At 40.8% G+C, this 14,652-nt stretch overlaps 1 protein-coding gene across 1 annotated transcript in view; it reads left to right on the top strand.

The window, feature by feature from the left end:
• The window catches only part of znf407 (zinc finger protein 407), a 153,172-nt gene that overhangs the window by 58,770 nt on the left and 79,750 nt on the right, over positions 1 to 14,652 (top strand). The window contains exon 5 of the mRNA XM_020597248.1: positions 9,089 to 9,163. Coding sequence (XP_020452904.1) covers positions 9,089 to 9,163 — 75 coding nt within the window. The remainder of the gene's footprint in view (positions 1 to 9,088; positions 9,164 to 14,652) is intronic.

Here is a 14,652-nt window from a genome sequence, read left to right as displayed (position 1 = left end):
AGAACATCAACAATAGACAAACAAAGACAGTCTGTTTGTGTGTGTGTGTGTGTGTGTGTGTGTGTGTGTGTGTGTGTGTGTGTGTGAATGCATACTTTCTGAGAGGTGTAGAAGTGTGCTAGCTTTGAGTAGGAGGCAGCAACATCTATAATAACAATTGAACGGTGCATTGTGTAAATTCCTAAGCTGTACTCTCACTCAGTCTCCAGAAAATCCATTGTTTTGTGTGATTTCAGACAGCTGACACTGTACTGAACCTCCAAGGAAATACTCAGAAACTTATTCCTGGGTAAGAGAAAGTACTTTTCAGTTCCGTCAACCAGAGAAGATGACAGATGTCACATTTGCAGTTCAATTTCTCTACCCACAGAGGTGAACTTCCACTTTTTACAATCTTTCCTCTCCATCAACAGTTATGGTTCTTTGAGCCTAATAAGTCATTCTTTGATAGGATCACTGAATATTAGATTAGTACTATAGCGGTTTATTTTGCTCCTCTGGAGTGTGACCTTAGCTGCCCTTCACAGAGGCGCAGGATAATGAGAGTGGTAGCTGGCCGACAGACAGGCCTGACATTCCAGCTACGCCCTTCACTCAGCTGGCTGAGGAAAAACGTCAATACAGAGGCCTTATGTTTTATGGATTATGGGCTTTAGCAAAACTATAGTGAGAGAAGTACAACTCTCGCTTGTCATGTTGCTTCACTTCTTTGTAGCGAGACAACAACATTCGAAATTAGAGGCTGTCTTCTTTGTTTCTTTTTTCTTTTTGACTCTCCTTACCTCTCTCTCTCTTCATTCTTGGCATCCTCCAATCACTCAGGTTTATTAACACTGGGACCTGGTGAGCTTTGATTTACCGAGTCCTACTTTGTCTGACTTATTTTGAGGAGCCATAGTTTGACGTGTTCATTTTTAAATGTACATTTGGCAGTCATCTTTGCTAACACAATGTAGCATGTTTGTCAAGAATAAAGACTTTCTGCCTTTGGATTTTTACTTGTATTTTGGAGAATTCATTGTTTAATTTCTTATTTGCTCATTTTTTCTTTATCCTGTTTTCCATACATTTAATTTGTTCTCAGAGGACAGGCAGACAGCGTGAGCTGTAAACAAATTAAATAAATCTTTTTTCCTCTCCTTTTTTGTGTTTGGGTGTGGGCTATCAGTGATACTGTTAGTCTTTATTCCCAGGAGGCACAGGGAAGGCTTGCTGTTGTAAACAGAGCCAAGTACAGCCCTGTTATCTGCAGTGTAATCTGCTCACTGGGGCCCAGAGGTAGTCACCCCACCCAAGCGGGGTGGGCTTGGGGACTGGGGTCATCCTGGCTCTTGATACGTGAAGGAGCACAGAGGGTACAGAGGTGTGGGGATGGAGGTGAGAGAGGGGTGGCTGGTGTCTTTCCCCTCAATTAGATTCTTTAACAGGACATGCTGTCCCTTCTGGAGTGTTTTCCTGTTATAATGAATCCAGCCTTAATGGCACTAGTCAGCTGGAAAGAACTGGTTACAATTAGACTGATTATAAATATAATGGTCACATCAGCACTATCGTCCACCTCTGATATATTGTATAAACTCCTCTGACCACAGAGAGACAGCTTTTATCCTTGTTCTTTCTTCACCGTTCAGACAGTTGGTACAACTTGGTAAATAACAGTTCATGCCTTAAGGAGCCTCCCAAATGAATTATATCAGTGTTCTTTAGTTGCACCCAGTGCCTAAGTGAAGTTTCCACTCTGCCAAGAATACTGTTCCGGAAGAAGCAGTTTTTTAAACCCCCCCATAAAGGATTAGGTTTACTGCTATTTAATATCACCACCACATGCTAATTATGTTAATGCAGCATGTCAGCTTCAGTTCTAACCTTCATTACACCACATACATTCTCAAAACAGGCTTATAAATGTTCACGTTTTGCTGTCTTAGCAAACTTTATAATAATATATTCAGGTAAGTAAAGTAAATTTGCTTAGTGCTAAATGTAATGGCCAAACAAACCTTATAATATTGAAAATATAAAGAACACAATTAGGCTCTCTTTTTATTTTTCTCTTCCCAACCTTCACCTCTTCTCCCAGTATACACCACACACACCAGAAGAGACCTTATAAACATAAGGAAACCTGCATTACAAATTACTGCACATCATAGAAATTGTGCAGCAAGCTTTTTAAAATACCAGCGCTGCCAGTGAGGCGCTTTGTAATTTATCCCTTCATGGCTGTTAGCTGCGCAGTGCAACAGTGATTTATTTGGTTTAAGAGAAGTTTTGTTTAGAGAGATAATGAGCAGGACTTCTCTTTAATGATTTAACACAGCGCAGTGGAAAGGAGAGGGGAAAAAAGCACATATATTTTTCATATCTTTAACTGCACTGCAGAGAGGAAGGGAAGGAAGGAGAGAGATGCATTAGCAAGAGAAGCTAACAGCCTTTAACAACCGGTATTTTTGATTCATTTTGTTTTGTTGTGTAAAATGAGACTTTTTCACCTCTTCATAACACAGCAGTATTTTAGTTGTAAGGTACTTCATTTAAAATGTTTCTCAGGACATGTTCTGGCTTCACAGCGAAAAGTGTTTTCTCCTTTTGTTCTTTTTAATCCATAAAAGTAAATCGTATTTGTGCTGATTCCACACAGTATGCCAGCTCTTACAAGCTTATTTTGAAAAGTGCTACAGACACTTGTGTAACTGTCTGTACGCTCGTCTTTAAACATCTCTCCTTTCATCTCAACACCAAACACAGCATTATTCTTTCTTGTTCAGCATTTTCAAGTTTCTCCCCTCACTTAGGATTTAAATTCCAAATTAAGCAGTTAATTAGAAAATATAATGAATCTGAGTAGCATAGAGTAATACACAAACTGCTATGACACTCAGAGCTGGGGGCTTTCGAACTCTGAAACTGCCATCGGCGCATAGCGATGATGATATCAATAATAGATTACTTCATCAATCGCCATTCTCTTGAAGATGGAAATGCGCTGTTGGGAAGGGAGTGAATTTTTATTTTTCATTATTATAATTTCTTTCCTTCCTCCCTCCCTTCCCGTAGCTTGAAAATGTCTGTTTCATCTCACATTAGAGTGTGCTCTGCCTAAGTGCAGGTGGAACTTGCTCTCCCTCTAAATGATCCTTTAATGGAACAGTGTGCACTGGAGCTGGGAACTCTATGGGGCGCTGCCACTGTCGATGAGAACTTCGCCTCAATCAATCCGTCAAGCTCCATCACCTGCCTCAGCAGATGATCCAAAAACCCCTTTGGAGAGGCAGAGTGAGCTTTTTTATGTAGCTCCTCTAAGATTAGAGGACACACGCACATGCAGCATCATCATAAGTGAGAGGTGTCGGTTTAATTGAGAGGCTTGACATTGATCAGTTGTCAGAGAAACACTTTTCTCTTTTATCTTTATCAAGATCATCTTAGAATAGATCAAGTGCTTACTTTGCTTTGGCACTGACATAAAAACAAAATCAGTTTGGATGCTTTATTTATCTATTTTCTGCCCCAGTATCTGTTATGTTATGGGATGTTTCAATAAGCGGATCTCTTAGAAGCCCGAGCAATATTGATGTGAAGTCACCTCTTGCTTCCGTTAAACAAAATGACAGCAGCACAAAATGCATTTGCCTCTGCTTCTCTACCCAGTTCACATTCAGTCCACCTTATCTAGGTACTCCATTATGATTTTTCATATTCCTTTATTTCCCTTCTTTCTCTCCTGTGGCTTTTCTTTCTCCACCCTTCCATCACCATCTATCTCCACATCTACAAATTTGACATTGCATTTAGTTCACCCCATCAGCTGCTGTAGACTCGCTTGTGGAACATCCATTAAACTCAGCCTGTAAACTCAGCAGAATTCCTCCTTCCCCAGTGCTTATTCTTGATGTCTGCCTGTCTGTCTTTCTGTCAGGGAGGCAGTCACTCCGTCTGTCAATACATGTCTTATCTTTCGACTTCTTGTTCCTGTCTGTTTATCTGTCTGTCTGACATGTCGGCAGCTGTCTCAGTGCTCCAGGGTTGCTGTCAGCCAAATGTTGGTTTCTGTTCTTCTGTCAGTTCACCTGCCTGTCAAAGCTTCTCAGATTAGACATGTCAGCTTACCTGCAGGTTTTCTTCTTCTCCAGGATGGGTTTATAAAATAAATAGTAAACAAGGAAAAAACACATTTTGTTTACTCAGAAGAGTGAATTAGTTGTGACATTGTGAAATGGACACTTTTTTTTAAATAGATTTCCCTCTTCAATGTTAGATATAGTTGCTGGGTGCACTATCCTTAGACGTTTAATGTGCTAATGCAGATGTAGCATTTCCACCGTCAACAAAACATCGCTATATTAATTGTGCATTTACCTTTGTGCATTTACAAAATATAAATGAGAATATGTGACTGACAGTAGTGACACACGTCTTGCAGATGTTAATTAAATATTAATATAAGTAAATTAATACCACATTTCCCTTAAATCCTGTTGCTGTTCTGTCACTTAGCCTGCTCAGTTAAAGATTGCAAAAACTATATTGTGAAAGAAGAGGATGAGGATATAGAAAGTAGAATAGACTGAAAGAAAAGTGCATGGCAAAAGAAAAAAAAAACAGGAGAGATGAGGTGAAGGGAGGTATGGCAAGACAGGTGTAGAGAAAGAGGTGTAGCAGAGACATGGACAGGGAAGAGGTAGAGTGGTAGGACAAACCTAAGATGGAAGTGAAGGGAGATGAAGGAAGCTGAGATGGCAGAGGAGGTACAAGGAAAGGTGTGCAGAGGGGAGCTACCTGCTGCTGATGGCAGTCAGAGTCAGTGAGGGATGGAGGGCGATCCAGCTGTGACATTAAAGCAGCAGGTGGAGGCCATCATTAGGACTGGCACAGGAGGCTGGATGAGCTCACACACACTTATTTCTTTTGAGGCCCAGCAGACCACTGCAGTGTGTGCATGAATGTGTCTCCTAGAAGAGTCTGAAGCGTAGTCCCCTATCCTCAGAGCTCATCCCCACCTCCCTCTTCAGCTTTCTTCCGTGGAACCCCTTCTCCTTCCCCAGGATTCGAAAGCTTAGCCCGGTGAGGGTTGAGTGGTTCCTACATCTGGTTTGCACCCTTGTAATGGCTTTTCAGTTATCTTTTACCCAATTACACTACAGAAGTTTGTTCAACTTCATTTTTCACCTCATAGCTTTTCTTATGTTGTATTCACATTGTGGTGAGGCACAGCAGGCAGCAAACTGAATGTTCCCTCATTTTTGAAGGCCATACAATAAGAAACTATGCCAGCTGGGCCCTAACCTTTGTCTTTTACAATCACACAGATGTTTAAAAATCTGACGTTTTTACATTATTTTTGTCAGATTCCGTCTGGTGATGTGCTGTACCACTTATCCAGGCCAATACATGCCACCTTGGTTATTTTTTACATCGCTCCACCCAGCAACCGCATATGCAATCCACTCTGTTGCTGAGAGACCCCCGACTAATAAGGCTGATAATTGGCAAGAATTTGACGATACGATACATATCACGATACAGGGGTTGCGATTTGATATATTACAATACTGTAAACAAGGTGATATATTGGGATTTTTTTAAATCAAATTTTAGAAAAACAGTCATAAAATAAGCAAAACACCATATACTGTAAATAAAATTTCATTAGAGCAGGAATCTACATTTGCATTTATCACAGACCCTGTAACATCCATCATCATAGCACTACTTGGCATGTGAACTATTAGTTAAAAATCTATACAGTGATCAAAATACTCAAGTGTTTCAATATTTTCTTACACCTCTACAGACTAAGGGTTTATCTTATTCTGCTGTGGCTCATGCATTTACAGAGCCATAGTTCACATATGGCTATGACACTATGACAGACAGAAGGAGAAGTAATTCTTTTTAACCGGGCGTTATCCTGGATAGTGTAGTTACTGTCTACTGTGTCCCCTGTTGAAGATAAAATATACATTTACCCCAAATTAGCCTACTTATAGATACAGTATCAATCTTTTAACATGGGAATCAATCCTAGAACAGGAAACATTGGGATCGGATGTATTGATATTTCAAGATCAATCCACACATGAGAAGTTGTTTCTGATTCAACAACTGCAATACATCACCGCCAGTGTAAAGTGCTTGCTAACACAGGTTAGTGAGTGCAGTACATTCTGCCATGTTTACCATTCAAAGTTAAATTTCAAAACCTGAAGAATTTGAAAACTTACTCAAGAAAAAGTCTCTAAAGTATGCCATGTCTGACCAGGCACCATTCCTCAGTGCGTATGTGTAATTGTGTTATTTGGGGATGGTGAGCTATGCTATGCCTACGACAAGCGTTAATCCAAGCCTTTACTTAGATCTCCCATCCCTTCAGGACCTGTAGATGGGCCTATCCAGGAACACCATTAGGCAAATGAAGTTGTTTGTATCAAATATTGACATGTTATCTCTTCATCATCAGGCGGTGGGAGGGAAGGGAGAGAGAAAGATTGTAACAGTGGGTAATTGAGCCGTGTCTCCCCTGCTTATCGGTAACGCTCTGGCACGTCACGGACCTAACGAGCTGTGGCGTGCCGATTAGTCTGAAGGGAAAGTTGAACGTGAAACATCAGAGCCTCAGTCTTTCTTTTCTTCCTTTTTTTTCATATCTGCAATGGATATTATGAGCCTCCCTGGAGGGCAGAGGCACAGCCTTATTAGTTCAATTCATTGGGGGGGAAGACAATTGATATGGATGAATGGCATGTTGGAGTATCCCTTTGTTACAATAACCATCAAGGCTGATGCTTTGAGCTGATGATGCAGCCAAAGGCAGCAGGGCGACAAGCTGAGGCCTTGACCTGGATGGCAGAAGACGCACACACACCGAGGGCAGGGGGCTGATTACACACTGCTTTAAACAAATGGATTTGCCCCTTTAACATTTAGATATGACATCTTTCTGTTTGTTGGGGTGTGTGTGTGTATAAAAGAGAGAGAGTATTGCTGTAGATGTCTATTTTTTGTGAGCACAGATTGTCATTTGTCTGTGTTTGTATTGGTGTTTGTGTATGTGTGTGCATATGCTGCCAGCATTTTATCTCAACATTATCAGGAACAGTAGTGTGTCTGTGTGTGTTAGATAATCACATGATGAATAGTTAATTGTAAATGTATTAGCATCTCCATTTGTGTGCATAGTGAGTATTCATATTCTTCCATTTGTGTACAGTTATTTGAGGTTGTGCATGCGATTATTAACACCCACTTGTGCATGTGTGCTGTGCCAGGTGCCTCCACAGGGCATTACCCATCCTCCACTCATGCCACTGAGAATAATCCAGTAAAAAATGGGCAAGATGAGAATCTCACAACATGTCAGTTTGATTTGTACCCCTTACTATCAAAGAATGCTAATTAAAATCATATTTTGCATATGTCTTGTCTTTCATGTGCGTATGCAAATTGCCCCTGTTGCCTTACAGCACTCTGTAATTAGGTTTATGAAGGACAGCTGTAATACATAATTAACAGAAATGTTTGCAAGCTCTTTTTTCTCCACGTCTAAACACGGCAACTTAAACAAGCATGCGTGAAGTGTTCCAAGGCAGTGCTTTTCTCTCACATATATTGATTAATTCTTTTACCCCTCTCAGAAGTATCTTAATTATGCTTTTTGTTTATTTATAGATGATGCCGTCAGTCAGAGGCACCTCCAGCGGGCCAAAGGAGCTCAGCATTTTGATCTTGCCATTTTCCCTGATTGGAGTATACAAGATTTAGGCATATGCTCACTCCCAGTTTAACTCCAAGGCAGCATATTAGATGGGTGGTTGGACTGAATTAGAGAGGACTGCAAAAATATAGAGTGATGATAACGAGGAGAAACAGTGAAACATGTTTGAATATTTATATGGTGGTGTTAGCTAGCGTTGGCTTCAGGGGCCTTGATGACGGACGGGAATCTGGGGCCATGATGGGATGGATGACACAGTCGTGTGTGTGTGTGTGTGTGTGCGCGCGTGCAGGGTATGTATACGTCCAGATGCTGAAAAGGGGGTTGGGGCAATAGCTGACATAGTGACATAACTGGTGAAATAATTGTTTTTTTAAGTTAGACTGACTCTTAAAGTTAGAAGTAAAACAAGCTTGCTGGAGAGAAGATGGAGTAACATTCTATTTGGAAAAAGGAAACGTGAAAACCTTTAGTAAAGAAGAAATGGGAGGAGCACTACAGAGCAGGACCTGAGCGTGTGCAGCAACAGTGCCAGCCACATGTCTGTTGGTTCAACTCCCTTGGCTTCTTTCATGTAGCTCCATCCTTGGCTCTCAGATGTGGTCATTGTCTCTCAGTTGCGCAGTAATGAGAAGTGATGGGTGCTAAATGAAAAGGCCAGGGGATAAAAACACTGTTGAAGCAGCTTGGATGTCAGAGTAGTTAGTCCTGTCATCTGTTCATTATGTTTTCATATGCTGTTTAGGAGACAGGATAAACTCGGGGCCCCCGACAAAGTCAAGACGTCGTGGTCACTGTTGAGCAGTGGCACCCATGTATGCACGGGTCCTTGCACGTGACTACATATTTGTTTGACACATTGATGTACATACAACATTTGACACTTTTTGCTTAGATTCTCACAAAAAAAAAGGTGCTAGTTAAACAAACATTCTCAAAGTTAGTTTTCTTCTCATGGTGCAATTTGTGTCTGTTTTTCTTGTCTGTCAATGATTAACAGAACAATGGTTATTGCACCCAAAAACAGGATTATGACAGCTCGTGTTTGCTGTTCAGAAAACTCAATGTCACTCAGACAGTATTTGCTGTTTTACAGCTCAGTATTAGAAACAATGACAAACAAAAAATGTTTTAAATCTGTCTCAAGGTTTACTTAAGGTACTCTACTGTATTTTATTTATTATAGTACACATGGTCGCAGAGGCTATCTACCAGTGTCTGTCCTTCTTGGAATTTCTTTTTCTGTATATCTGTACTGTAGGCAGTTATGTTCTGCAGTACATCTACTGTATTTGTAGCATAGAGTTTGATCAGCATAGCAAAGCTTGCAAGTGCTCTTTGGTTAACCCATGTGTTCTGTCTGTGTTTTTGTAGGTGGGCCTTTGTGATGAAGAAACACCTCAGCACCCACCTATTGGGAAAACATGGAGTTGGGCAGCGCAAAGAGAGGTACATTTAACACAAATGCAGCTGTATTCTCTACATATCTTAATCTGCTTTTGAGTGGTATTTCTTTTTGTAGAATACACACTTTGTTGGCAGTTTATTAGGTACACCTAGCTGAAAATAATACTATCAATACCTTCTAACAGTATCAGATTCTCTCTAAAACAAAAATTGTGCATAAAGGAAAGATTTATTGCACAATTATGTCATTAAACTGCATTTGTTTTAGCTAGATGTACCTTAATTATAAACTGAGTGTATATTATTATCATTTGCAGGCCGCACAAGAGTTTTATTTATAAAAGCTTGCCAGTAAAAAATAGTCTTATAGAAATGATTTTAGCACATTTACATTCATGAAAGCTAGAATTAGAATCAGACATGTTGCCCTATCCTGGATCCCTTCTGTCAAGTATCTCAGCTTGTTTTCATGAAACTAAAGTGAGAGATACAGCAGGCAATTAATTCTAAATTTTGGATGACAGCTCCTACAACCCCTATGGGGCTTTACTAGCTTTTAAAGCAAAAAGTCCCCACTAGTTAGATTTCAAGTTAAATATAACTTGAAATCCTCCCTTTCCCTAATGAGTTAAATGGCTTTCACTCAATCTGTCTGTCTCGCTCTCTTGCTTACATCCCTTTTTTCTGTCAAACTTCATCTGGCTCCCTCCCTCATCTTACTTTCTGCTCTCCCTCTTGAATTAAGGATGAATGATGCTTCTTTTACCATTTTTGTCTGTGTATGTGAGTGTGTGTTTCTGTGTACGTGTAATGTCTCCCGCTTGGCCCTGTCTATCAGAAGCAGAGCCTTGCTGTCAGTGTGTGTGTGTGTGTGTGTATGTGTGTGAAAAAGAAAGCTGAGGAGATGAAGTTGTGATGTGGCCCCCCACCACCAACCACCCTGACAAGCCAAAATGAGACGTTAAACACCTCTCAATCTGTCAAGCGAGCCGTTAAAATAGAAACAGACCCGCTTTTTTCATTACTCCACAGCCAAATTGATACTTTTGACAACATGCGGTAATAGATATGACAAGTGGCTTCAGATATGGAAGTAAGCGGCCCGACCAGATGCCTCTCCATCTCTTAGACATTATCGACTGTCAGATGTTCATCTGGATTAGATGGAAACAAATCCTTATATCCTCAACTGTTTTAAGTCCATGTTTCATCCATGTTTGTTATTGTAACCTTTATTTACCCACAGATCGCTGACAGAGTAATGTTTTTTAAGCAATATATAATAGTCACCTTTACATACTTGCACATCTGCAACCTGCCCGGTGCAGCCAGCTGTCTGCTGTTTGCCTCTAGGCTGACTGACCCCCAGGTCCAGCATTTATGCTGCAATCGGTACATGCCCAGTGATAAACTAAGGGAAAAAGAAAATGCAATCACAGCTCTAATTTATTTTGGCTGTTTGCCTTTCTTGAGATAAACGGTTTAAACATTATTTTTCTATTTGGAAGAATAGATACTTCTTCTCTTAAAAGAACAGATACTCCTTCTCTTAACAGTGGTTTAAAATGTTTATATAAATCTACCTAAAACCTGGAAAGAAAAACAAAAAGACAGCAGTTTGAAACAATTAAGAGAAATATGACAATGTGACCCGTGACCCCGTTTGGGACTAAGTGGTTTAGAAAATGGTTGGATGGATGACAATGTGATTATTTTATAAAGATAAAGCACACGTAGTGCCAGGCCAACAGATAAAGCCTACTGTATTGTTGGGCACTATAGAAAAATCCTGCTTGGATGCATACACTGTAATATATCTAAATGATTTTACTTTTTAATTGCATTTACAAGAAATATGTCTGTGAGATCCCAGAGAAACATCTTCAGTGGGCCAGATCTCTGGTCCCTTGCTAGCTTTTGGCACTTTGCATATGCTTCCTGACCCTAATTTCACTTATGCTGTGTGATATATTTAAGATTTGTATTACTTGGTGTATTTTCTTTGATTACAATGCAAGAAAGCATGGAATTCAAATTTATTGATTTATAATCATCAGCTAGAAAATTCCTCCAGTTGGAGCTGCATAACAGTTTTACATCTATACTACATTAAGGACAAAACCTTGCCTGTGTCACGACTGGATAACTTTCCTATTTGATAGGCTACCTTCATCTGTCAGAGGGGATAATTACTGACCATGATCAACCCAAACATTTTTTTTGTCACCCAGTGAATTAGTCTCTGTGCCCACCACAGAAGTGGAATTCTTGCTAATTTGGAAAGACATCTCATCTGAGAAGTGTTGTTTGAACTAACGCCAGCTAAACAACTTAGTGGTTTTGATGACGGCGGCACTTGCATTTAATTGACTAGTCAGTTTAAAATTCCCATCTCTAACTGCATCACACTTTGCTCTCACAGGCCTTTTGTGCTCATGACATTTTTACAGAATATGGCAACACAGCCAAGGTCATAGGGGACACACACATTCACACACAGGGACACTGGGCATGAATGGAGCTGAAAGGTTTGTGTGTTACCTGATAGTGTTTAGCTGAGTGTGTTTCTATGCCAGAAATAACTCTGGTCACTCTGCTCAGCCATAAAACCTTCAGCCACGCAGAGAACTGTACACCAAGTCACTGCGTGTTAATACACACCCATGTACTGTACACTTGCATACAGTAATGTTTATGCACCTACACACACAAGCTATACCTTCACATTCCTGCAAATAATCATCAAATTTCTTTGATCCCTTGTTTTATTTCCTTTTTATTACACTCATTCATGCACATTTAAACATGCACTCACACACACAAGTACACACACACACACACACACACACACACACACACACACACACTCCCTTGCATGCAGGGAGGACAGCCACAAGGTTTGTTCTATTTAAACCTGTAAAACACGGTGTCAACATTTTTCTGACAGTCCTGCAGACAGAATTTATCTCATCATTAATTAACCATCATATTTCCAACACAGTGCAACTTAATTAGCACAAGGTCATTGGGGAGGGCTTATTAAGTGGAACAAATTTAGGCAAGTGTAAGAGAGGAGGCAGAGGACAGAAGTGGAAAAGGAGGAGAAAGAAGGGGATTGAGAAAGAGGTGGTGTCACAAAGAGAGAGACAGAAAGAAGGGATGAAGGAAATGAAGAGAGAGAGAAAGTCTTTGTCTGTGTTTGTATCAGTGGTTTGGTCTGACATAGTGCTGGCTCAGTGATTGATAACTGCACTGGTTTTGAAAGCCTAGGCCTGGAGACTAGGATGGTAGCTGAGGGAGAGAGAGAGACAGAGAGAGGGATCGGAGGGGGAACTGTGTACGTGTGTGTGTGAGGTGGGGTATCTGAACAGGCAACTGGGGACCACTGGGGGGGAGGGGGGTGGATGAGAGCCTATGGGGGCTGTTGGGGGGAGCCAATTGCAAACATATGCTGGCTGGCAGGCGGTGGAGAGATGGATTGCAGCGGGACAGTGTCAGAGAGGTAGTTTCATCACCATCTCTATGGCCCTGTTCACCTGGTATTTTTAGAACACTGGGGAGATCTGTTAGTCAAAGGAAGCGAGGAGGAGGAGCAGGAGGAAGACCTGACTAGCCGTAGGTAACACCAGGCTCCACTTAACTGTAGCCGTCTGAGGCCTCAAATGCCATGTTATTTTGGTGGGTGTCTATGATGAGGATAAAGTCCCACTGATAAGGGGTTTCAAAGGATGATCATACTGATCATACTAGCCCCTTTCACAGATGGTAGCCACAAATTTTTGCAGGCTACATATACCCATGTAACTTTTGCTTTTTTGTGTTCAGACTTAGATTTGCTGTGCACAAAATTCCCAAAAAGGCTTTGTTCAAACATAGCAGGACCTAGCTGGGTAGAGCCACGTTGTTCACACAATATTGAACATCACTGACCTGGCTATGGGTGTGCGTCTGTCTACTGATGTACACAGTTTTGGCATAACTGTTCTGTTTTAGTTGATCGGCTTAAAGCTGTTGCAAATATCCAAAATGTTAATTTAAATATACATCCACTGGTGCCTCTATTGGGGAGGGAGATGGAAAGCAGAAGAAAGAGAAGGTTTATACTATATTCTATAATATTGGTTGAGGAAACCAACAAATATTTCTGAACTGCAATCACATAGCCCTCTGCCAGTCAAATTGTCTTTCATTTTGTTTTAATTTTGTTTCACAATTTAAACCTGCTTTCCCTGACCTTAAATTTTAGTTGCAGTTTCCTCTCCTCAGTCTGTGGTGGTAAATCATGTTCTGAGGGGTTTTGTATAAATTGTCATTCTCTCCTCCTTTTGCATCTCCGAATGGGAACACCTTAAAAACATGTATGAAACCAAACATGCAATTTCCAGCGGTGCTGCTTTTCTTCTTTTTTTTCCCCACCACAAAACCTAACTGCAGCTCCTTGGTAAACAAGAAAACACACAATATCACTACCAAAACATATGCTACAAAACCCCAGTAAATATTTCCCACTGTGGTTTTTAAAGTCAAATGTTTCTTTGGGCACAAACCTGCAGATATTCTTGTCTTGCCTATTTTCAGTGTACCATGCATGTTTTTAGTCTTGAAGGAAACCTTCAAAACCAGAGAGAGACCATGTTAAGACCACATCATAAGAACCCATGGTAACGCAGGTGTCACAAACCTTTTAAATGTTCTGGAATGTTCCTTATACAGGGTAATCCTTGAATTTACCAAGTGAAGTCCCTAAGTGACATTGGTTTAACATCCTAGTGCAGTCACGATGGCGTGTCACACCTCCCAACAATCTTCATACTCCCCTGGAGTATTTCAGAAAGTTCAGAGTTGCAGAAATGCTTGAGTTGCTGAAGGAACAAACAAATGTGTACAGTGTGCAAAAATCTGAATGTCACAACAATGTTAACACCACGGTAAAGAACTGGAAATATTTACTGGCCTTTAAGTGCGCATGAGCCTTTGCCAAATGTTGAGAAATCGTACATACTGGGAAAATGACAACATGTCACATGATTGTTTTCAGACCCTACTGGCATCTCCACATTTCACTGGCAACTTTGATTTGTCGAACAGTCGAGAAGAAGATAAGTGTTGGAAGATTCGTCCGTGGCTTGATAGGTTTTGAAAACATTGCCTGGATACCAACCCAGAGGAGCACAGCTCTAATGATGAGCAAATGGTGTCCTTCAGGCAGTATGTGAAGAGCAAACCCCTCTCTTGTGGATTGAAAATTTGGTGCCACTGCTTCTCCGAAATCCTCTGTGATTTTGTGGTCTGTGAAGGTGGCACTGGGAAAGAAACCTCACTTGGCATGGAAGGTGGCATTGTGGCCAAGCTTTCTGAATCTTTCCCATCAAACCAAAACTACCAATTATTTGAGAACTTTTTTTTTTCTTCAGCACCACTGGTACTCCAGCTTATTCAGTGACAGATCTTCTTTGTAGGAACCCTCCATAGCAATCTCTTGACTGATTTTCAGCTTGAAGATGAGGAAAGTCTTGCCAGGGGAGGCAGGG

The sequence above is a fragment of the Monopterus albus genome, unplaced genomic scaffold (genome assembly GCF_001952655.1).
Source record: "Monopterus albus unplaced genomic scaffold, M_albus_1.0 scaffold33.1, whole genome shotgun sequence".
In the NCBI taxonomy this organism is placed as follows: Eukaryota; Metazoa; Chordata; class Actinopteri; order Synbranchiformes; family Synbranchidae; genus Monopterus; species Monopterus albus.
Note: the sequence above shows the minus strand (reverse complement) of the source record. Positions and strands in the feature narration are given on the sequence as shown.